Below are 24,387 nucleotides of genomic sequence, written 5' to 3' on the forward strand. Positions count from 1 at the left end.
AAAGTCTGTGCCTGAAGAACCAGATTGATCTACCTTTAAATGTTCGTATATTTCCCTGGCTCTTTCACAAATAAATTCAGTAGAAACTGAATCACCATTCATTTGTTTTTCCCTAATCCAAAGGAGAAGTAACCTCTCTGTTTCTGCTATTAGGGATCTACCTTTGAACACTCTGGTAGATTTGTCTCTCACTATCACTTCCTTGAATTTGTCTTTCTGTGCAAGAATTGTTGACACAGTTGATGTCGACATGCCATATTCTTTGCTTAGCACATTTGTTCTAATGCCTTCTTCATGTTTCTTAATAATTTCCTGTTTCATCTGAATTGAAATCGCTTTTCTAGATTTCTTGGGACCCATGCTGGATTCAAAAACAATTTCAACAAGTGATATTTTAAGCTTAATTGCTGTAAATAAAGAATATTTTCTTTAAATCAACACTGCACTGCGCTATATATCATCAATATGTAAAATAAATTTCAAAGTGACCAATAATATGACTGAAAACACAGAAAAAAAGCGTTTATGTTGAAGAGTCTGAAGCAAGATGTTACCTCCACTGAAAAGACACAGAGGCTGACGCCTGTTTGGTGTGCTGACAGGCTGTTTGGTGCGCATAAAACTAGTTTCCTGTACTTCAATTATGTTCAATAATTGTTAAAATGACTAAAAAATTTAATATAAAACTTTTAAAATGATTGAATAGTGTAACCTTCTTGATATTTACTAAAACGGTAAGGAATTTAAGCCCTAGAACTGATTACTGTATTGGCGGACTAATACTACAGCTAGTGTGCAAGCGAAAACATGTTGAGGGCCGCTCGTAAGGAATTCGTTAATCGAGGGAATGCTCGTTAACCGAAGTTAAGAATCTTATGGAAGGTAATTCGTTAACCGAGGGATCACTGTACAAGTGATATAGTAAACCCTTGCTATTCACAAGGGTTAGGTTCCAAGGAGTAGCACGAATTGGTAGAACCGGTAATAGCCACTTATATACTACGACCTTAGTGCACTACTGTATGCCAATATATACTGTGAATGAGAAACTTACTCACAATACTGTACTGTCCTTACATTCTTATGTGGGAGCTTGATGAAGTGGTGCACTGTACATAGGGAGACATCTGGTTACTGAAGCATAGGTGGATCATCAGGATCACTGGTGGAAGAGGGTGCTGCAGTGGTGGTTGGTGGAGTGGCGCACGACCGGGAGGTGGCGCACGACCGGGAGGTGGCGCGCGACCGGGAGGTGGCGCGCGACCGGGAGGTGGCGCGCGACCGGGAGGTGGCGCACGACCGGGAGGTGGCTCGTGGCTGGGAGGAGGAGGGTGGAGCGGCAGTGGTAGTAGCTTTTTACCAACTTTTCCAAATCCACTTCTGTCAGTTCCTCTCCATTCCCATCAATCAGATCTTCCACATCATCAACAGCCATGTCCACAAACACCTCACCACCCAGCTGACGTGCAACACTCACAATGTCATTCACATCCTTTACTATGGACGGAAATCCCTGGAAGTTACTCACACACTCGGGTCATAAGGTGCGCCAACATGCATTCACTGTCTCTGGTGTATTGAATTCTTCACTGATGTTGGTAATACAGCCCACAATGCTGTACTCCTTCCAACACTTGTTAACATCAAGGTCAGGGTCTTCATCCATGGCACTACGGATACGACCAAAAGAGCCGCGTGTGTAATATATCTCGAAGGTGTGTATCGAGAGGTTGAATAAGAGCAGTGGTGTTAGGGGGTAGGAACACCACTTCTACACCTGGATGGCTAAGCTGTAAACATTCTGGGTGGCCTGGTGCATTATCTGTCAATAATAACACTCGTCCCCTCCTTTAACTTGTCTAATAATTCAACTTTCTTTGTCAAGGTCATCACTGACTTTTACCTTTTATTTTTCATTCCACTAGCATCACTGACACTAGGCAGTCTTTTAGGGACCATTTTTCACACAAAACACTAAAGTTGTGAGAGTACTGTACAACACGAGATGCTGGGTCACTGGTGAGCAGAGGCAGATGAGATGCTGCAGGCGGGTGGGGTGACTCGTTGGAAAAGGCAGTCAAGCTAGCCACCATCTGCTTTCCTCGAATCGTCAAAATCACAAATAGCAAGGGTAGCTATACTGTATAGGCAGTGGTGTAGATGATAACTATACAGGTGGCAGGAATTATTGTTGTTGTGTATTACAGAGAGTACTGGGAGCGGTTGGTCCTGTGTAATGCCATGGTATGGACGTGTGAGCTGACAGGACGCCCCAACCTCACCTACGCTGAAGCTAGCGAGAGTGAGACCAAAGCCAAAAAGTGCCTTGCTAATGTTCCTCAGGTGAGCCGCTGCTATAGTCTGTATAAACACTGTGGAAGGATGGGGGAGTGTTGTAAATGTGAATGAGGCCAGTTGTAGCCAGTCCTGGTTATGAGGCCAGTTATTGTAGCCAGTCCTGGTTATGAGGCCAGTTATTGTAGCCAGTCCTGGTTATGAGGCCAGTTATTGTAGCCAGTCCTGGTTATGAGGCCAGTTATTGTAGCCAGTCCTGGTTATGAGGCCAGTTATTGTAGCCAGTCCTGGTTATGAGGCCAGTTATTGTAGCCAGTCCTGGTTATGAGGCCGGTTGTTAACCAGTCCTGGTGTAGCCCTGGTTATGAGGCCAGTTATTGTAGCCAGTGTTAGTAACTTGAACAAAGAGTTGGTCCTGTTCTGTGACTCAAGTTACTGATTCCCTCCATCCTATGGTCCTCACACACCTACCTGGCCCTTACACACCTACCTGGCCCTTACACACCTTCCTGGTCCTCATACCTACCTGGCCCTCATACACCTGCTTGACCCTCATACACCTTTCTGGCCCAAGATATTCAGGTAAAAGAAAGAGTTATATGTTAATAATTACTTGTGATGCTTCTAACACATTGTTAAGTTAGCTTGTATCGGTTTAGTTCAGCATACAATACTCCATACAGGTAATCCGGAAGCCCATGCTGTACATTGCCACCCTGACTCGCCGTGGACGTTATGCAGACATGAGTGAAGATGTCTTCAACTTTGTTCGTGACCGATATTTTGTCGGGGAAGAAGTTGAGGCCATTGTAAACAAGCATTGGTATGACTGTAAGGTAGGTGTCTTGTGTGATTTATGGATTCCTTAACACTTGGAATGAGAAAGAAAACTTGGTGCTTGGGGATGCAGTGATCCTGAGTGTTTGAGAAGTACCGTAGTTGTTTATGTACGAGTCCGGAGGAATGAAAACCCAGATTGATTACCTTCTCATTGGGATATGAGACAGGAAACTTGTTCGGGATGTTTAGGGGAAGAATGAGTCTTGTAACACTGTGTGACATGTTGCTTATATGGTGAAGAGGATGGTTATTGGAAGCAGTGTGTGAAAGTTGATGAAACAGAATGTAAGCAAAGATTTTTATGCCCAGTTGAGAAGAATGAAGGAAACAACAGTGGGAGGGACAGTGTAGTGAGATCTGGGCCAAAATAAATTGTCCTGCTGAGTGTGGCTGACGAGACATGTGGCTGCACGGAGAGCCCTGCCAGACATAGTGGTGGAATGATGAAATAGACAGATAAAGGAGACAAGAAGATTGTGCTGTGTGAGGCCTGGGGGATGGTGGTGAAAGGAGGAGTACCTGGAGGCCAAATATGGTACAGAAGAGAGTTTTATAAGGCTAAGAGGATATGAACAGCACACATTCTTGGATATGTTGAATAGTGCAGATGTTAGAGGTGAGGTGAACAGAACAGACAGCAAATGGTGGGTAGAAACAAGGATGTTGGTGAGCTGTGTGTGTGTGTGTGTGTGTGAAACAAGGGAATCAAGGATGCTTGGAGAAAGTACTATGATGAACTGCTGAATGAGGAGTAAGAATGGGACAGTGGCAGCCTAGAGGTAGTAGAACCAGTACAGGAACCATGCCCAATGATTGGAAGAGACTGGGCGGAGAAAGCACCTGGTAAAATAAAGAATGAAAACGCTGCAGGAAAGTCTGGGATAGGTGCAGAAAGGCAGAAGTATCAGGTGATGTAAGTGCATCAATGGTGACTGAATTTACAAATGAAATCATGGTGGAATGTATTGGGAGGAAGAGTGATCATGAATACTGTTCTTACTAGAGTAAAGGTGAACGTGGGCACTACAGGGGCCTGAAGCTGCTACATCAGGCTGTCAAAGTTGGAGAAAGAAAGATTGAAAAAGGAAATGCAGTTTGGATTAATGTAAGGTCGGGGGACTACCGAGGCAATACTTACGGCCAGGCGGCTACAAGAGATATATCTAGGGAAGGAGAGAATACAATATTGTGTCATATTTGTACAGCCCAAACCTGTACACCATATGGTGTAAACCTAACCTGACATAATAATATAACCCAACAGACTATAACCTAACCTCGTGCCTTATTACATAATCTAACCTAGCACATGAGGCTTCTCGTGCAACAAGGACATGGTCACCAATATGGTGTTTTCCAGTGGCGGACTGGGTCAAAAATTTATACCGGGAAAACTTGTAAAAGGGCCCACTCAAAAGGGCCCACTTAAAAGGGCCCACTTAATCCCAAAACGTAGTCAAAGGAATCAAATAAAATTAAAGGTTTTAAGCAAATAAAATGTTACATCTATTCAATATTGTTGTGTTTATAATGTGTGCAGCAAAATACCTGTACTAGAAAATTTTAATAATCTTATAATAAAAATGAAAATCTCGATCATTGAACAGCCAATCCGAGTAATTTACAAAGCATAATTTGAAATTGTTTTCAAAGTATAATTAAAATTGGAATGTGTGCATTTTTTAATGTGTGCACATATCACTAAAACAGTCAAAATTCAGTAGTTTACAAAGCACAAATCACCTAGACAGCAAGCAATCTAGAAAACTGTGTCGATTTTTTTCTCAAGAAAAGGACTACAGTAAAACCTCGATTAACCGACTTTCGGATTAACCGTAAATCCCGAACCCCTAATTTTTTTATTTATTTTTTTTTTTTTTACTCAGGGATTAGCCCACTCAGGCACAGGTCACTGACCCACATCGGGGCCTGGGGGGCTGATAATGTAATAATATTAATAATGCTAATAATAATAATAATAATAATAATAAAGAACCATAAAGAAATGCAAAAATGAAAAGAAAACAAGAGTGAGAAACAGTATATGTATGTTGTGTTGTCAATAGTAAGAGAAACAATTGAGACCCTGCAATTGTGTGTACATGAGGTATAAAGTCAGATCAGCAACCTGGGACTTGGTCACAATTTTTGTGATGACATATGTTCTTTGACTTTTCCATTTTTTATTCACTGTTTCTGTGCTGGTTCATATTTATTGACTAAAGTGGTTAATGTTTTAAAGCAAATTCTATTGAAATATGAATGGCAAATGAACAAAAATGAATAGAGGGACTTAAATGAGGTAGGTTAGGGAAAGGTACTTTGAAAATATATGTTTTATTTCCGTAGACTTTAATGTACTTTTAACCGACCTTTTCGATTATCCGTCGGCCCCTTCACCCCATATGTGGTCGGTTAATCGAGGTTTTGCTGTAATATCATCCACAGAAATTTCAGAAAGTAAATCTTTTTCGATGCTCATGAGCATAAAAGTTTCAAGTAGCTCATTTGATAGCGAAGAGCGTAATCGAGTTTTTACAATTTTCAACTTACTGAATGCGCATTAGCAACTGGATTGTGTGAACAACAGGGTCAAAAGATATTTGTAAGCTAAGAACAAATTCGAGTATGTAGATGCTTGCAAAGAATACTTAAATAGGATACGGAAACAGCAGAGCAGGCACTTCCTACATGACTTTCCAGAAGTGCAACGTGGACCTGAAATTACATCAAAGTGAGTTTGAAGTATCTGTTCTGATTCTAGGTGTCTGGTTGTTGCAAACTCTTCATTCAGAGTTTTCGAAAGGCTGTCGAAGTTTAGGATGAAAGACTGCAATTCATTGCTCAGTTCCTGCTTGTCCAAACCAAGATGATTGCATATGTTTTTCAGCGCTTCTGGTGGCAATCCATCTTCTTTGAGTTCTTGGAAACGACATGGATCAAAACAATACTTGTCGTAATTTGGTCGATCACTCGACGAAACACTTCCACCCTGTAGCGATCCACTGGGTCATCAGTTCTTTCATCCCTCTGGAGTTACCAGGCATTCGTCTCTTTCTTGATGTTCTCATCTTCCTGAATTCCCCTTCTATTGCAAAATCAGTTACCTCATCATCATCGAATATTTGATTCGCTGCCACAATGAAATTTCTTGTTGTTTTCATGATGTTTTTGTCCAGTTGTTTTAAAACCTCTTTTGCTTTTTCTACCATATTCCAGGCACTAAGACAATCTAGGCCTTCAGTTTGCAGATATTCCGAGGCCGATCTCAGGGTACCGTACACCTGCAATAACAAGAAACTAGTTAAATGAGTGTCAAAGATACGCCATTTATCAAGAAGTGAATTGGCCTCAAAAGCAACTTTCGCATCAAAATTGGGAGATTCGACAATCCGAAGCAAGACATAAATCGAGAGGTGAAACAACTCAGGCTGTGGCGAGTCAAAACTTCCGAAAATATGTTCAAGGGCCGCGTGTTTAGCCCACCAACGGGTTTCTCCAATCTTCTGCAAACGTTTTGGTTTCGCTGATCCAACCATCTTCTCTGAAGCAACTTCTGTCCAGATGTTCATTCTCTTACATGATTCTGAAAAATATTTCACTGTTGACTGTAGTAGTCCGATCAAGTTTTTGACCGGCAGAATATTTTGGACCAGATCTGTTGATGCCAAATTAAGGATATGAGCATGGCACCAAATGTATACAGATTGTGGGGCTTCATCTCTTATATACTTCACCACACCGCTGTATTCACCTCTCATGTTAGCAGCTCCATCAAACGACGCACCTGCGATGTTCTCCACTATGTTCTAGCGTAGTCTTCATATTTATCAATCATAATGAAACTGACACCAAAATAAAGAGAAATAATTAAGCTTTAAAACTATATAATGTTCATACTATATTTATTGATGAATTGATTAAAAAATTAAAAAAATGGAAGACATTGGATAAAAGCGGGTCGATCTGACCATTCTAGATCTATATCCGAATCTGCATGTGAATCCACATCTTCTGCAGTCCCCACTTCACTCATATCACTGAAAAACACTTCCTCACGCTGTAGATCTACATCCGATTCGTTTTCATTGTCAAAATTGAAATTACAGTGATCCCTCGGTTAACGAATTACCTTCCGTAAGATTCTTAACTTCGGTTAACGAGCAATCCCTCGATTAACGAATTCCTTTCGAGCGGCCCTCAACATGTTTTCGCTTGCACACTAGCTGTCGTATTAGTCCGCCAATACAGTAATCGGTTCTAGGGCTTAAATTCCTTACTATTTTAGTAAATATCAAGAAGTTTGTACTATTCAATAATTTTCAAAGTCTTATATTACAATTTTTAGTCATTTTAACAATTATTTAACATAATTTAAGTATAGGGAAACTAGTTTTTAGCGCACCAAACAGCCTGTCAACACACCATACAGGCGTCAGTCCCTGTGTCTTTACAGTGGAGGTAACATCTTGCTTCAGACTCTCTTCAACATAAATGCTTTTTTCTGTGTTTCCAGTCAAATTATTGGTCATTTTGAAATATATTTTACATGTTGACAATATATAATGCAGTGCAGTGTTGGTTTAAAACAAATAATCTTGAATTACACCAAGAGAATTAAAATTTTATTGGTGAAATGGCGCCATGGGGTGACTTCTCTTCCACCCCAATGCCTTCTCTTCTCCCTTCTCCTCCACCCCCATTCTAATTCCCATTATCATCATCCAGGAGCCTTCTACATGCACACCTCAAAGTAAGTGTACTTTACTACCTTTTTTGTTGACTTAAGGAAATTTTCGGTGAGCTGGAACCATTTACCCAAAAACCCATTGAAACAATGGTTTCGGTTAACGAGTGTCGAGCAACCTTCTGGAACAAATTGTGTTCGTTAAGCGAGGGACCACTGTATCAAGCGAGGGACCACTGTATCAAGCGAGGGACCACTGTATCAAGCGAGGGACCACTGTATCAAGCGAGGGACCACTGTATCAAGCGAGGGACCACTGTATCAAGCGAGGGACCACTGTATCAAGCGAGGTACCACTGTATCAATAAGCGATTGAAGAAATTTAAATGTGCTACTTGTTGAAAAACAGCTTATGGTAGAGTGTAAACTAAAGTAGATACTGTATAAACATCCGGTTTTCGGTAAAAATAAACTGGAGATCGCGCCGAGAAGGTCGTTTTCGCCGGAAATCTCGTTCGGCAAGATTTGAATTGCTAGACGATTGTAAACACATGGCGTAGTTTCGGGTCAAATTCGGGCGCATTGGTACGGATTGAGTTAATATCTCATAAACCTCATATCTCTTTTATCTTTTTTCCGTTATTTTCAGAGTGATGGACCATCACTTTGGGGCCCACCGGGACCAGTCCGCCACTGGTGTTTTCCCATTTTCAGTTGACTCGGATACTGTATTTAAGTTTATGCTCTCTCAAGGTTGGCTGATTTACACCAAATAATTTAATTTATCTTGGTTTTAATAAGTTTTTTTTTGTTATTATTACTTACAGATGATTTTAATGATTTATGGTAGATTTAGAAAAGGTATATTATAGGGTGAAGAGAAACACATTGTGGGAGACATTACAAGTGTATAGGGTGGGAGGAAGGCTATTAAATGCAGTAAAAAACATTGTATGATAACAGCCGGTCAAGTGAGGAAGAAATAAATGTGAGTGTTAGACAGGGATGTGTTATGTGGTTGTATATTATATGGATGTGAACTATTATACTATACACTGGTGGAAATATTAATCTTTCTTACCAGGCTGAACTCATCTTAAATCCTGATTATAGGGGAGCCAATCTGCCACTGTTTATCTCTCCCTCTCTCATACTGGGCGTGTTGTTACAGGTGCTCCGGCCAATATACCCCACACTGGAGGAGATAGCCCGCTACGAGGAGGAGATGGCAGACTCCGATGAAGACAACGAGGAGTCGACAAAGAAGAAAGATGAACAGATGCAGGTTGGTGAAGAAGAGGAGAAGAAGAGAACAGGGGAGACAGAGAATGATGAGGACATACAGATCATTAAGGAAGTGACACCCATCAAGAAGGCTGTGCAGGAGGAGGAGGAGGAGGAGGAGGAGTACCCGCCGTTTGCCACCTTCAAGTACGAGGTCATCGAGAAGGAGCCGTGGGACTATAAGCAGGCAAAGGTAATAGTGGTGGTGATGGTGTTTTAATTATAGTGTTCCTTGTGTTGTAGTTATCATAGTGTTCCTTGTGTTGTAGTTATCATAGTGTTCCTTGTGTTGTAGTTATCATAGTGTTCCTTGTGTTGTAGTTATCATAGTGTTCCTTGTGTTGTAGTTATCATAGTGTTCCTTGTGTTGTAGTTATCATAGTGTTCCTTGTGTTGTAGTTATCATAGTGTTCCTTGTGTTGTAGTTATCATAGTGTTCCTTGTGTTGTAGTTATCATAGTGTTCCTTGTGTTGTAGTTATCCTTGTGTTGTAGTTATCATAGTGTTCCTTGTGTTGTAGTTATCATAGTGTTCCTTGTGTTGTAGTTATCATAGTGTTCCTTGTGTTGTAGTTATCATAGTGTTCCTTGTGTTGTAGTTATCATAGTGTTCCTTGTGTTGTAGTTATCATAGTGTTCCTTGTGTTGTAGTTATCATAGTGTTCCTTGTGTTGTAGTTATCATAGTGTTCCTTGTGTTGTAGTTATCATAGTGTTCCTTGTGTTGTAGTTATCATAGTGTTCCTTTTGTTGTAGTTATCATAGTGTTCCTTGTGTTGTAGTTATTGTTTTTATTTTGTTTTTTTTGTGTTACAGAAGCACATAGTCTCCTGGGAACAGATACGGCGCATTAAGGGAACTTTCACCCGGGAGAAGTGTAAACTCTTCCTCAAGCAGTGTGTCCAGCTCTCCTCCTCTGGCTTTTGGGTCATAAAAGTAAGATGTTTTATATATTCTTAACACAGTGTAAAGAGATGTGTATAGTGGCTATACATAGGTGGAGTAGTGTATAGAGTGGGTGGAGCAGTGTATAGAGGAAGAGGTGGAGCAGTGTATAGAGGGAGGGGTGGAGCAGTGTATAGAGGGAGAGGTGGAGCAGTGTATAGAGGGAGGGGTGGAGCAGTGTATAGAGGGGAGGGGTGGAGCAGTGTATAGGTGAAGTGGGAGTAGAGGGGTGGAGCAGTATAGAGGGGTTGGAGCAGGTATAGAGGAAGAGGTGGGAGCAGTGTATAGAGGGGAGGGGGAGGTGTATAGAGGGGAGAGGGAGCAGGCAGGAGGGAGGGGTGGGAGCAGTGTATAGAGGGGAGGGAGAAAAGTAGAGGGGAGGGGTGGGGCAGTGTATAGAGGGGAGGGGTGGGAGCAGTGTATAGAGGGAGGGGTGGCAGGTATAGAGGGGAGAGGTGGAGCAGTGTATAGAGGGAGGGGTGGAGCAGGGGTATAGAGGAAGAGGAGCAGTGTATAGAGGGAGGGGTGGAGCAGTGTATAGAGGGAGGGGTGGGGCAGTGTATAGAGGGAGGGGTGGAGCTGAGCGTTATTCTCCATAACTTATTAATCGTGGGTTTTTATCATCATCATCGCAGGAAAGAATATCCAAGAGATACGACCTGGCCAACGTGAATTACTCGGACGTGTTCCTGGGGGAGCCGCCAAGGTTCAGAGAGACTCGGGCCAAGAAGATACCTGCCAGCTTAAATCCCGACAAGGAGAAGAAAAAGTTGGCTGCCGAGATGAGGAGGAGAGAGAAGAAGGAGACGAGGGAGAAGAACCCGGACGGAGACGGGAGGAAGCGAGGCAGATCTTCCTTGAACGACGGAGAGAAGGAACGGAAGAAACTGTACGTCTCTCTGTTCTCTACACTTACTGATTCTTTGTTCTCTAGTCACTGTAGTTAGTTGATGGTATAAGCCCTGCCACTATTGCAATTCATTGGCTCATTTTAATGCCACAATTTATGTATGTATAGATATAACTACTTGAAAACATTTCTTTTTTTCAGTATATGAGTGAAAAAACGTTTGAAATAAATAATAATAATCATCATCAAAGTGTGAAACAAATAAGTGGTTTCCCCCTCCAGTCTCATGGCTTGTTGTCCTCCAGTCATTGTTTTAATGTCCTCATTCCCTGGTGCTGTTATACTATACTGCCTCACACACACCCCCTCCCTCCCTCCCTCCCTCCCTCCCTCCCTCCCTCCCTCCTCCCTCCCTCCTCCTCCCTCCCCTCCTCTCCTCCCTCCCTCCTCCCTCCCCTCCCTCCCTCCCCTCCTCCCTCCCTCCCTCCCTCCCCTCCTCCCTCCTCCCTCCCTCCCTCCCCCCTCTCTCCCCTCCCTCCCTCCTCCCACCCTCCCCTCTCTCCCTCCCTCCCCTCCTCCTCCACCTCCCTCCCCTCCTCCTCCCTCTCCCTCCCCTCCCTCCTCCTCTCCCCTCCCCTCCCTCCTCCCCTCCCTCCCTCCCTCCCTCCCCTCTCCCTCCCTCCCTCCCCTCCCTCCTCCCTCCCCTCCCTCCCTCCCCTCCCCTCCCTCCCTCCTCTCCCCTCCCTCCCTCCCTCTCCCTACCTCCCTCCCTCCCTCCCCTCCCTCCCTCCCTCCCTCCCCTCCCCTCCCTCCCCTCTCCCCTCCCTCCCTCCCTCCCTCCCCTCCCCTCCCCTCCCCTCCCTCCCTCCCCTCCCTCTCCCTCCCTCCCTCCCTCCCCTCCCCCTCCCCCTCCCTCTCCCCTCCCTCCCCTCCCCTCCCTCCCTCCCTCCCCTCCCTCCCCTCCCTCTCCCTCCCCTCCCCTCCCTCTCCCTCCCCTCCCTCCCTCCCTCCCTCCCCTCCCCTCCCTCCCCTCCCCTCCCTCCCTCTCCCTCCCTCCCCTCTCCCCTCCCTCCCCTCCCCTCCCCTCCCCTCCCCTCTCCCCTCCCCTCCCTCCCTCCCCCCTCCCCTCCCTCCCCTCCCCTCCCTCCCTCCCTCCCCTCCCTCCCCTCCCCCCCCCCTCCCCTCCCCTCCCCTCCCTCCCTCCCCTCCCTCACTCCACCCTCCCTCCTCCTCCCTCCCTCCTCCCTCCCTCCCTCCCTCCCTCCTCCCTCCTCCCTCCTCCCTCCTCCCCTCTCCCTCCCTCCCCCTCCCTCCCCTCCCTCCTCCCTCCCTCCTCCCTCCCTCCCTCCCCTCCCTCCCCTCCCTCCCTCCGTCCTTCATCACTAACATACACAAAATAAGGACGTTTTTGTGGTCTTTTGTCATTATATGTTGTAAAGATTTATCATGTTATCACAGCCACAACTTTTACACATGTTAATAGTTAGATACAGTACAGTACAGTACAGTACAGTATATATACTTGTGTTCAGTTCAGTAACATTGTCATACAAGTTCACTTAGGTTCAGCAAATACTGTAATGGTTATGGAGAGAAGAGTTGAAACTAAAGGTGGATGTGAACTTAACAGGAGTAAGGAGGTGAAGGACGGGTTGAAGTCTGAGAAGAAAGAAAAACTAAGAGAGGAACTAAAGCAAAGGTTAGAGAGAGAGAGAGAAGAGAAGAAGAAAGAGAGGGAGATAAAGAAGGAGGAGAAGCGTCTACACGTACAGTATGTCAAGGGGAACAGAACACGTGAGACCTAACAACCATAAGGTGAGTAGTAACACGTGACAACCATGAAGGTGGGTAGTAACACGTGACGACCATAAGGTGGGTAGTAACACGTGACGACCATAAGGTGGGTAGTAACACGTGACGACCATAAGGTGGGTAGTAACATGTGACGACCATCAGGTGTGTAGTAACTGAAGTTCTACCTTATACTATTAACATGCTGCAGTGTACAGTAATAATAATAATAATAATAATTAACGGTTTATTGAAAGAGCTTGGCAGCCAGAAGGCTGAAAATATACAGTTACATATTTGGGGAATGGGTTACGAATTACAAATAATATACAAGTGACATAAGTGACACAAATAAGACATATAATAACTAGATGGGGAAAAGCTCAGACTACAGTTCATTTCAACATAGTGACAGTGTGTGAGTGTGTGCGTGTGTGTGTGTGTAATAATAATAATAATAATTAACGGTTTATTGAAAGAGCTTGGCAGCCAGAAGGCTGAAAATATACAGTTACATATTTGGTGAATGGGTTACGAATTACAAATAATATACAAGTAACATGAGTGACACAAATAAGACATATAATAACTGTTGTGGCAGGTGTTGGTGAGTGACCCGAGCCATACAAGAAGTAGTGTGGTCACCAGTACACTCTACCACCCTCACTCACCACACAAGAAGTAGTGTGGTCACTACCACCCTCACTCACCACATGTTAGACTCCTTCACAGTTTGGTACTGTTGGTGTTACTCATCAACAGGAGGCAGGTGCTGCTCTCCACAGTAGTGGTGGTGTCACTGTTAGTTTCTCTCTTGCCAGCAGGTTCTCACATCTATACTGTTAACAAGCTGTGTATCAGTATTTTCCTCATAGAACTTGAACATGATCTGTCATCCTCCACAGGACCTGCCAAAACCCATTCCAATAAGGTGCCGTATCCCGGACGACCTGTTCAGCGACTTCATCATGGTGTTGGAGTTCGTCAACGTTTTCTCTGAACTTGTGGAGCTGAGAGACGTGTATCCTCAGGGCATCACCTTTGACATGCTGGAACACGCACTGGTGGAGAAGGAAGTTGCAGGTCAGTCTCCTCTCTTGGTGTTTGTGTACACACAGTGTTGCCATCATATATGAAGTGCTCCACACGACGAGGACAAGCCCGCCAAAATAATATTTTGAAATATTGGGGTTCTAAGTTTTTCGTGATCTCAAAACCTTGTATACAAGGCGGATTTTTTAATTGATAGAGGTGAGCCCGCCACATGTTGTCTGTCTATAATGCGTTTTTTTCAGCCGAGAAAAGAGGCCCCGCCCCCTCCTCAAGAGTTACAGCTGATTGGCTGTTGCAAACCTGTCCATTTTGTCCTGAGTAATGATGTATTTCTAAATGAGTTTATTCATAATGACCGTTTCTGACGAGAAAGATATTTAACTAAATTATATATAGATATATACCTTCATTATTTCAAACATGTAGGAAATTTATCAAAACTATTAATCGTGAATTAACTGGTAAACTCGGGGAGCAAATTCACGCTTTCGGAGGATGCATTTAATATATACTTATTTTTACCTACAATAAGACATACTAAGACAAATTGCATATCAGGAATAGTAAATTATGCAAAAACGACATTTGAAAAGATCAGAATCACAATGAAATATTACAAGGCCGTCAGCAGAGGTGGGAAAAATATGAAGTAGTTCGCAGTCATATTTCCCACCTCTGCTGACGGCCTTGTAATATTTCAATGTGATCATGATCTTTTCAAATGTCGTTTTTGCATAATTTACTATTCCTGATATGCAATTTGTCTTAGTATGTCTTATTGTAGGTAAAAATAAGTATATATTAAATGCATCCTCCGAAAGCGTGAATTTGCTCCCTTTAGTTAATTAACGTTTAATAGTTTTGATAAATTTCCTACATGTTTGAAATAATGAAGGTATATATCTATATATAATTTAGTTAAATATCTTTCTCGTCAGAAACGGTCATTATGAATAAACTCATTTAGAAATACATCATTACTCAGGACAAAATGGACAGGTTTGCAACAGCCAATCAGCTGTAACTCTTGAGGAGAGGGCGGGGCCTTTTCTCGGCTGGGAAGAAACGCGCTATAGTATTATAGATCATGGACTGAGCTGTCTGGAGACATAGAAAACAATTGTTTGACCCATGGTAGACTTAACCATGTCATGCAGAGTGCCTTATACACCATGAAGGCTTAGTGTACAGTGTTGCCACCATATACAGTATACCATACATCATAGGTTATATAGTTATATCACATATACTTGTATTTCACAATGAACCTCGAGCTAGGTGGAACTACAGTATGTTCCAAGCTGATAGAACAAGATGATTACTTTTTTTTTTTCAAAGTTTGTTGACAGCTGAGGATCTATGCTGCCCTAGGCTATTGCTGTAGTTCATATTATTGTTATTAGTGTACATATAATTTATTTTAATTTTCTCCTTATATCATCTATGAGTGAGGACAGTATTGTAAGATAAGTGTGTACTAAAGACAGTGTTGGGGACATGTTGTTTATGTAAGCTGGTGACACAGACAAGGGTTGGTTGTATAATGGTCCACTTGGCAGGTGTGTTTAATGATGTGCTGCAGCTGCTGCTTCAGGGCATCTTCACACTGCAGGAGGAGGAGGACGATGAAGTGGATGCTGACCCCACCGCTGAGGAAGGTGTGCTACAACTTGTTTATGTTCTTACTTAAGGCAGGTACAATATGAGCCTACCATTATGTTTTATGAACCTGGGTATACTGAGTGGTGTAGCAGAACTGTGTAAAGGTGATGGATGTCTTGTGTGTTGTTGAAGGGCTTGGGGTGACTTGTGTGTTGTAGTGTAGACTTTGGCTTATTTTTACCAGAGAGGGAAAAGTTCTAGTAAGAGTTGCAGAAAAGGGAGAGAGCTTTTGGTGCTTCATGTATTGTAACGCTCCTTCACTTGACAGTGATGGAGACAGACACAAGCGACATCACCATACAGGAGGCAGTGAGGGTCGCCAACCGCGCATCTACTTGGAGCCAGCAATATCATGGACTGCCGCTTCAGAAGGTGCCGCTTGACGCCCTGACAGTCACTGAGGTGTTACGCTTACATCTACTGGCATCGGGGGCTACCAGTGTTGCCAATGGTCGATGGAGGTAAATGTTCATGCGTGTGGTGTAGTGTAGTAAGGGGTGAGGACAGGACTCCCAACATGACTACTGTAGGTGCTGAGAGTGTTGGTTCATGTGTTGGCTGCTCTCCCCCCAAGCTATGTATAATAAGGAATAAGATTGAGAAATGTAATGTATTAAGAGAAGACTTTCACAGTGTACAGCGGACTAAGTTGATGCCTTCCTTTTTCAGGCACTTGAACCGTGGAGGCTTCAAAAACTGGGATGATCCAGGGCTACAATTCAAGCTGGAGGAACCCATCATAATAAAAACTCTATCTACCCAGACTATATTTGATCTCTCCTTAGGTGTGTTCCCCCTTAAGTAATGGTCATTCATCTATGTAAACCTCTGTTGTTCCCTCTTGAGTAATGGTCATTCATCTATGTAAACCTCTTTTGTTCCCTCTTAAGTAATGGTCATTCATCTATGTAAACCTCTTTTGTTCCCTCTTAAGTAATGGTCATTCATCCCCTCAGTTGTCAACAACTTTACCAGCCAGGAGGAACACTTACTGTCTCTCCTCACTTGTGGTTAATTGTTAAGGGAAAGAATTAGACACATATGGTCAAACTAAAGAGTGACTGGTGTTTTTTGGGTCAAGCTAAAGAGTGACTGATGTTTTTTGGGTCAAGCTAAAGAGTGACTGATGTTTTTTGGGTCATACTAAAGAGTGACTGATGTTTTTTGGGTCAAACTAAAGAGTGACTGATGTTTTTTGGGTCAAACTAAAGAGTGACTGATGTTTTTTGGGTCAAACTAAAGAGTGATTGATGTTTTTTGGGTCAAACTAAAGAGTGACTGGTGTTTTTTTGGGTCAAACTAAAGAGTGATTGATGTTTTTTGGGTCAAACTAAAGAGTGATTGATGTTTTTTGGGTCAAACTAAAGAGTGACTGGTGTTTTTTTGGGTCAAACTAAAGAGTGACTAATGTTTTTTGGGTCAAACTAAAGAGTGACTGATGTTTTTTGGGTCAAACTAAAGAGTGACTGATGTTTTTTCCTCCTGCTTCAGCGTATAAGTTGAAGATCCTGAGTGTACTGGTGGGCCAGATCCTAACTTACGCCTCAGTGCGGGACATTATTGATGACAACATTGAGAAGCTGAAGGAGGTTAAGAATAAATTGCGTCTACATCAACTGACCCAGATGAGGAAGGAGAAGGAGATCAATGCTGCCAGGTGAGTTATTGATGAGGAAGGAGAAGGAGATCAATGCTGCCAGGTGAGTTATTGATGAGGAAGGAGAAGGAGATCAATGCTGCCAGGTGAGTTATTGATGAGGAAGGAGAAGGAGATCAATGCTGCCAGGTGAGTTATTGATGAGGAAGGAGAAGGAGATCAATGCTGCCAGGTGAGTTATTGATGAGGAAGGAGAAGGAGATCAATGCTGCCAGGTGAGTTATTGATGAGGAAGGAGAAGGAGATCAATGCTGCCAGGTGAGTTATTGATGAGGAAGGAGAAGAGATCCATGCCGCCAGGTGAGTTATTGATGAGGAAGGGTATGAGATCCATGCTGCCAGGTGAGTTATTGATGAGTGAAGGAGAAGGAGATCCATGCTGCCAGGTGAAAGTGCTGATGAGGAAGGAGAAGGAGACCCATGCTGCCAGGTGGAAGATGAGAGGGAAGGAGAAGGAGATCCATGCTGCCAGGTGAGTTATGATGAGGAAGAAGGAGATCAATGCTGTGAGTTATTGATGAGGAAGGGAGAAGCGAGATCACAAGCGCCGGCTGATGAGGAAGCAGGCGAGATCAATGCTGCCAGGTGAGTTATTATGAGAAGGGAGATCAATGCTGCCCAGGTGAGTTATTGATGAGGAAGGAGAAGGAGATCAATGCTGCCAGGTGAGTTATTGATGGAGGAAGGAGAAGAGGACTAATGCTGCCAGGTGAGTTGATGGAGGAGGCGAGAAGGAGATCAATGCTGCCAGGTGAGAGTTATTGGATGAGAAGGAGAAGGAGATCAATGCTGCCAGGTGAGTTATTGATGAGGAAGGAGAAGGAGATCCATGCTGCCAGGAAGCGAAGTTGATGAGGAAGGAGAAGAGATCACGCTGCGAGTTATTGATGGGAGAAGGAGAAGGAGACTGGATGCTTTTCAAGCAGGTGAGTTATTGATGAGGAAGGAGAAGGAGATCAATGCTGCTAGGGTAGTTATTGGATGAGGAAGAAGGAGATCAATGCTGCCAGGTGAGTTATTGATGAGGAAGGAGAAGGAGATCCATGCTGCCAGGTGAGTTATTGATGAGGAAGGAGAAGGAGATCAATGCTGCCAGGTGAGTTATTGATGAGGAAGAAGGAGATCAATGCTGCCAGGTGAGTTATTGATCAGGAAGGAGAAGGAGATCAATGCTGCCAGGTGAGTTATTGATCAGGAAGGAGATCAATGCTGCCAGGTGAGTTATTGATCAGGAAGGAGATAGTGTGTGTGTGTCATTAGAAGCTTGGTCATCCTTTGTTATGTAAGAAATGATCTTAAAAGTAAATAACAAGAAATAATGCTAAAACTTAGTGTCCAACAGAAGGTTACATGTGTGACTCCCTCCCCAGGCTGCAGGAGAAGCGCGACCGTAAACAGAAGGAGCGCGAACGGCTGTTGAAAGAGGCAGAGAAGAAGGCCGCCGCCGCCGCCATGACCGGTGAACCCGACAAGCCCATCGAGCTGGAGGACGAGGAGGAGGAGGAGGAGGAGGAAGAAGAGGACGAGAGTGAGAAGGTGGCGCGTGAGGAAAAGGAAGAGAAGAATAAGGAGGCCAGGAAGCAGGACTTTCTGAAGCGAGAGAGGGAGTTGATGCAGCAGGTGGGAAGATTTTCGAGTGTTTCTTTGACTCGTTATTTTTATTTGTTTTGCTGTCCCTCGTCTTCGTTACGATAAGTTAATAGGGTTAGCTTGAAAAAGATTTTTACCAGTTTCTCTTAATTATTTAATTTTTTTCATGGGGATAAAAATACTATGTTATTTTATAATTTAGTTTATAACTAATTTAGTATATTGAAAATGTTACGACAGTTAAGACGTTTTAGTGTCCTTATTGATGTTTTCAAAACATCTGTTTTAAATAAACTAAACTATCAATCAAGCAGTTTATCTCACAATAAGAGTGAAAGAGGATTGACAATGTAGTAAAGGAAATATACTACTGTTGGGATTTGCCCTGTAATAACAAAAGGATCTTCGACAGGTTAGAAGAATAACAATTGCAATTAAAGATCAAAATAAAATTTGATTTAAAGGATAAAAAGTTAGTCTTAGAAATTTAGAAGTATGGGTAAAAGGTAAAATTATTAAAATTGCAATTGATATAGCTTGGGCGATTACTCCCCCTAATTTGTTTGGAATTGACCGCAAGATAGCGTATGCAAATAAAAAGTATCATTCAGGTTGAATGTGTGCTGGTGTAACTAGTGGGTTAGCTGGGACAAAGTTGTCAGGGTCTCCAAGAAGGTAGGGATTTAGAAGAGTTAATAAAATTAATGCGGTCAGTATAACTATAAACCCAACAACATCTTTAAAAGTAAAATAAGGATGAAATGGAACTTTATCAATATGTCTTGCAATTCCAAGTGGGTTGTTAGCTCCAGTTTGATGAATAAACAAGATATGGATAAGAGTCGCAGCTGCTACTAAAAATGGTAATAAAAAATGAATTGTAAAAAATCGAGTCAGCGTTGCATTATCAACTGCAAATCCACCTCAAATTCATTGTACAAGTTCAGTCCCAATATAAGGGATAGCAGAAAAAAGGTTTGTAATAACTGTTGCACCTCAGAAAGATATTTGACCCCAAGGTAAAACATAACCTAGAAAAGCTGTTGCTATAACTATAAATAAAATAACAACACCCACTATTCAAGCATGAAAAAATAAGTAGGATCCATAATACATAACACGTCCAATATGTAAGTAAAGGCAAATAAAGAAAAAAGAAGCCCCATTAGCACGGAGTGTACGAAGAAGTCATCCGTAATTTACATCTCGACAAATATGGGCAACACTAGAGAAAGCTAAATCAATATGAGCAGTATAGTGTATAGCAAGAAAAAGACCAGTAACAATTTGGACAACTAAGCACAAGCCTAATAAAGACCCAATATTTCAGAATGTTGAAATATTTCTTGGAATAGGTATATCTACTAAAGCTCCGTTAGCAATTTTAAAAAGGGGATGGCTTTTGCGAATAGGTGTCGTCATTAATAGGATAATCGAAGTGGTCTTGAATAAAGATTAACAATTTTTACAATAACAATAAGAGTCAATAGGAGATAAAGGACTATAAATAAAGTAAAAGATATTGTTGGTGGTCTATAAATAGTTCTTACTAGAGTAGAAGTGGTATCAAGTGAAAACATATCTGAAGAAATGACTGATCTAATAATAGAAATATCAGGAGTAATATAAAGAGGGTCTTTTAGTATTATAAAAATTGTCAAAAATAAAGAAAATCTTGAAATAACTATTAAAGCTGTAGCTGAGAATTTGAATGGCTCGTTAGAAGCAAGTGAGGCAACATAAATAAATAACACTAATATAGCCCCCAAAAAAATAAGAAAAAGAATGTATGAAAATCAAAAAGAGTTGTTGTTCAACCCTGCAGCAAGCGAAATCATAACAGTTTGTATCAATAATGTGAGACCTATAGATAGAGGATGAATAAGACGTGTGAAAAGTAATGAAGTTATAAAAATAAGAGGAAGAATAAAAAATAAGATTTCAGAGAGTAGTTTAATAAAATATTAGTTTTGGGAATTAAAGATAAAAGTTTACTTTTTTCTCTGAAGTTTTAAGAAAATAAATTTCATTTTTGGTTTACAAGACCAAAGTTTTGGTTTAAACTATTAAAACTAATGTCAATTCTTAGATTAATATTTATTTTCGTTCCTCTTGTCGTTGTTTTCTGTGGGTTATGAAATTTTGTTTCTAACCGAAAACATTTACTTGGAGTTCTTCTTAGTTTAGAATTTATTATATTAGGTATTTTTTGAGTCATAGTAATTTGTTTAGCTAAAGTAGGAATCGAAGCTTATTTTATTTTATTTTTTTAACTATGGCAGCTTGTGAGGGAGCTTTGGGTCTTTCTTTATTGATTTCTATTGTGCGGACTCACGGTAACGATTGCTTCAGAAGTTTTAGAGCACTACAATGTTAAAGTTCATTTTTATAAATATCTTATTGATTGCGTTTGTTAAAGAGTGGTGGTTTATTCAAATTTCTTTATTTTTAATGTGTTTTATTTTTAGGTGTTTTATAGGACATGACTTTTCTGTTTCAGGGTTGGGGTTAAGATTAGGTTCTGACCATCTAGGTTTTATTCTAGTTATGTTAAGAATATGGATTATGGCTCTAGTTATTTGTGCAAGTCAAAGAATTAAAAAAACAAATAATTCTCCTAGGGGGTTTTTAGTTGTAAATTTACTATTGCTGTTAGCATTGCTTTTAACGTTTTCAGCAACAGATTATCTTTTGTTTTATATTAGGTTTGAAAGATCTTTAATTCCTACTTTCATTTTAATTTTAGGCTGGGGCTACCAACCTGAGCGAATTCAGGCTGGAGTTTATATGTTATTTTATACATTGTTTGCTTCTTTGCCTTTGCTTGTTTCTTTATTAAGATTTTACAGATTGGGTGGCAGTCTAACGATAGGTTTAGTTCCATGCGCCGAAAGATCTAATTTTATTACTTTTATGTGGTATTTTTGTACAATTTTTGCTTTTGTAGTAAAACTTCCCATATATCTAGTTCATTTATGACTTCCTAAGGCTCATGTTGAAGCTCCTGTAGCTGGATCTATAATTTTGGCTGGTGTTTTATTAAAATTAGTTGGTTATGGTTTGATTCGAGTTCTCTTTTTATTTCCTGAAGTAAATAAAATATTTTCTTTATTTTGAGTTAGTGTTAGAATTTTAGGTGGGGTAATTGTAAGATTTATATGTTTACGTCAAGTAGACATTAAGTCATTGATTGCTTACTCTTCAGTAGCCCATATAGGCTTGGTGTTGAGAGGACTAGTGGTTTTTGGTTGATGGGGTCAAACAGGAGCTGTAGTAATTATGGTAGGGCATGGGCTATGTTCTTCTGGACTTTTTTGTCTTGCTAACATAGTCTACGAGCGTTTAGGAAGTCGAAGATTATTGGTGAATAAAGGTTTATTGAATTTTATACCTAGTTTGGGATTGTGGTGATTTTTATTAAGAATTGGTAATATAGCGGTTCCTCCTACAATTAATTTATTAGGAGAAATTAGACTAATTTTAAGTGTAGTAAGGTGAAGAAAACTTAGCATGTTTGGGATTGGTTTACTGTCTTTTTTTAGAGCTGCGTACACTTTATACATATACTCGATAAGACAGCATGGGTTGTTTTTTAATTCATTGTTTTCTTGTTGTTCGGGAAAAGTTTCTGAATACTTAGTTTTAATATAACATTGATTGCCTTTAAATGTTCTTATTGTAAAAACGGCTATAATTTTACCAAGATTTTAGTTTAAATAGTTTAATAAAAACGTTGGTTTGTGGTGCCGAAATTATAAGTTATTTATTTTAAACCGTAATTTGATATATTACTATACATTTAACTAGGTTGGTATTTTTATGTAGAAGAGCTTTTAGTTGCATTTTGTTGTCTCTCATAAGTTTATATTATAACAGCGTGACAATAATTGAATGGGAAATTATAACTTTAAATTCTTCTTCAGTCGTAATGACTTTAATTTTTGATTGAATTTCTTTCATATTTTTAGGATTTGTACTTTTTATTTCCTCAATAGTGTTATTTTACAGAGGTGATTATAGAAGGAGACAAAAGATTTAATCGCTTCATATATTTAGTTCTTGCTTTTGTATTATCTATAGGCGCTTTAATTGTAAGGCCAAATATAATTAGAATCTTGTTAGGTTGGGACGGGCTAGGCTTAGTATCATACGCATTAGTTATTTTTTACCAAAATGAAAAATCTGCAAATGCAGGAATACTAACAGTTTTGTCTAATCGGGTCGGTGACGTTGCTATTCTTCTTAGAATTTCTTTGATATTTATAGCTGGGGGTTGAAATTTTATTTTGTACAGAAGATATATTAGGGATTCTAATTTGTTATTAATAAAGTGTTTAGTTGTCATAGCAGCTGTAACAAAAAGGGCACAAATCCCTTTTTCTGCTTGGCTCCCAGCTGCCATGGCAGCTCCTACTCCAGTGTCTGCACTAGTTCATTCTTCTACTCTAGTTACGGCAGGTGTTTACTTATTAATTCGTTTTAGTCCAGCTTTAATAGGATCAGAAGCTCAATCTGTTTTATTAATTATTTCTTGTCTGACAATATTTATAGCAGGATTAGGGGCTAATTTCGAGTATGATTTAAAAAAGATTATTGCTTTATCAACATTAAGCCAACTTGGTGTTATATTAAGGATTTTAGCTCTTGGTTTTGCTGATTTAGCTTTTTTCCATTTGTTAGCTCATGCTTTGTTCAAGGCACTCTTATTTATATGTGCTGGAGTAGTTATTCATGCTGTAAAAGAATACCAAGATATCCGTTGTATAGGGAGATTAGTTTTTAGAATACCTTTAACTAGAACCTGTATAAATTTGGCTAATTTAGCTTTATGTGGAATACCATTTTTGGCAGGATTTTATTCTAAAGATTTAATTTTAGAAGTGGCTTTTATAAGAAATATTAATTTATTGGCTTTCATTTTATATGCTTTGGCCACAGGATTAACTGTTTGTTATAGATTTCGTTTAGTTTATTATAGTTTGACGGGCCTATTTAATTTAAGGAGGATGAGCCAAGTTAACGATAAAAGTGTTGTTATAACTAGATCAATGATAAGGTTGAGGATTGGTGGTGTTACGGGCGGAGCCTTTTTGTCTTGGGTGATCTTCCCTGAATCATATATAATTTGTTTAACTTTCACGTTTAAAGTGTTGGCTTTAGCATTAAGAGTGTTAGGGGCTTTAATTGGTTATCTTTTAAATATTATAAGTGTAAACTATAGGTTACGTAGATTAAAAAGTTACAGCAAAGTTGTGTTTATAGGGTCTATGTGCTTCATACCTTTTTTATCTACATTTAATTTGAGTCACGTTAGGTTAAAAACTGCGGGCGCATGTATGAATGTTGGTGATTACGGATGATCCGAACATTTTGGGGGTCAAGGTTTGTATTCTAATGTTATACATCAATCAGGGTACCTTCAAGTTTCTCAAAGTAGAAGTGTAAGGATTTATATAAAAAGGTTTTTATTCTGAGTAATTGTTGTATTTTTTATCATAATTTACTTATATAATTTAAGATTAGAATTTTGTTTTGAAGCAGCAACGGTGGCAAATTTGCCTGTAAGTAACAATTTCATAACCAAAATCTAATTTTTTTGTAATTAATCAAAATTTTTAGAAGTTAGTACTTCAGTTCTACAACGAAAATGTAGCGTGTTATTTACACTATAAAAAAGAAACATAAACAGAATTCAACCGCTTAAAATGAAGTTAGAAGCTTCTTTTTTTGGCATA

At 40.7% G+C, this 24,387-nt stretch overlaps 1 protein-coding gene across 1 annotated transcript in view; it reads left to right on the forward strand.

The window, feature by feature from the left end:
- Nucleotides 1-2,207: 2,207 nt before the first annotated feature.
- Nucleotides 2,208-24,387, forward strand: part of LOC121862001 (bromodomain adjacent to zinc finger domain protein 1A-like) — a gene marked incomplete at its 5' end in the record, with an annotated part of 85,329 nt that continues 63,149 nt past the window's right edge. The window contains 12 exon segments of the mRNA XM_042359930.1: nt 2,208-2,343; nt 2,979-3,131; nt 8,994-9,299; nt 9,921-10,040; nt 10,685-10,938; nt 12,530-12,701; nt 13,596-13,773; nt 15,303-15,401; nt 15,674-15,866; nt 16,075-16,190; nt 16,897-17,062; nt 18,433-18,682. Of these exon segments, the coding sequence (XP_042215864.1) occupies nt 2,208-2,343; nt 2,979-3,131; nt 8,994-9,299; nt 9,921-10,040; nt 10,685-10,938; nt 12,530-12,701; nt 13,596-13,773; nt 15,303-15,401; nt 15,674-15,866; nt 16,075-16,190; nt 16,897-17,062; nt 18,433-18,682 (2,143 nt within the window).

This window comes from Homarus americanus, unplaced genomic scaffold (genome assembly GCF_018991925.1).
Source record: "Homarus americanus isolate GMGI-L3 unplaced genomic scaffold, GMGI_Hamer_2.0 scaffold25013, whole genome shotgun sequence".
NCBI classification, from domain to species: domain Eukaryota; kingdom Metazoa; phylum Arthropoda; class Malacostraca; order Decapoda; family Nephropidae; genus Homarus; species Homarus americanus.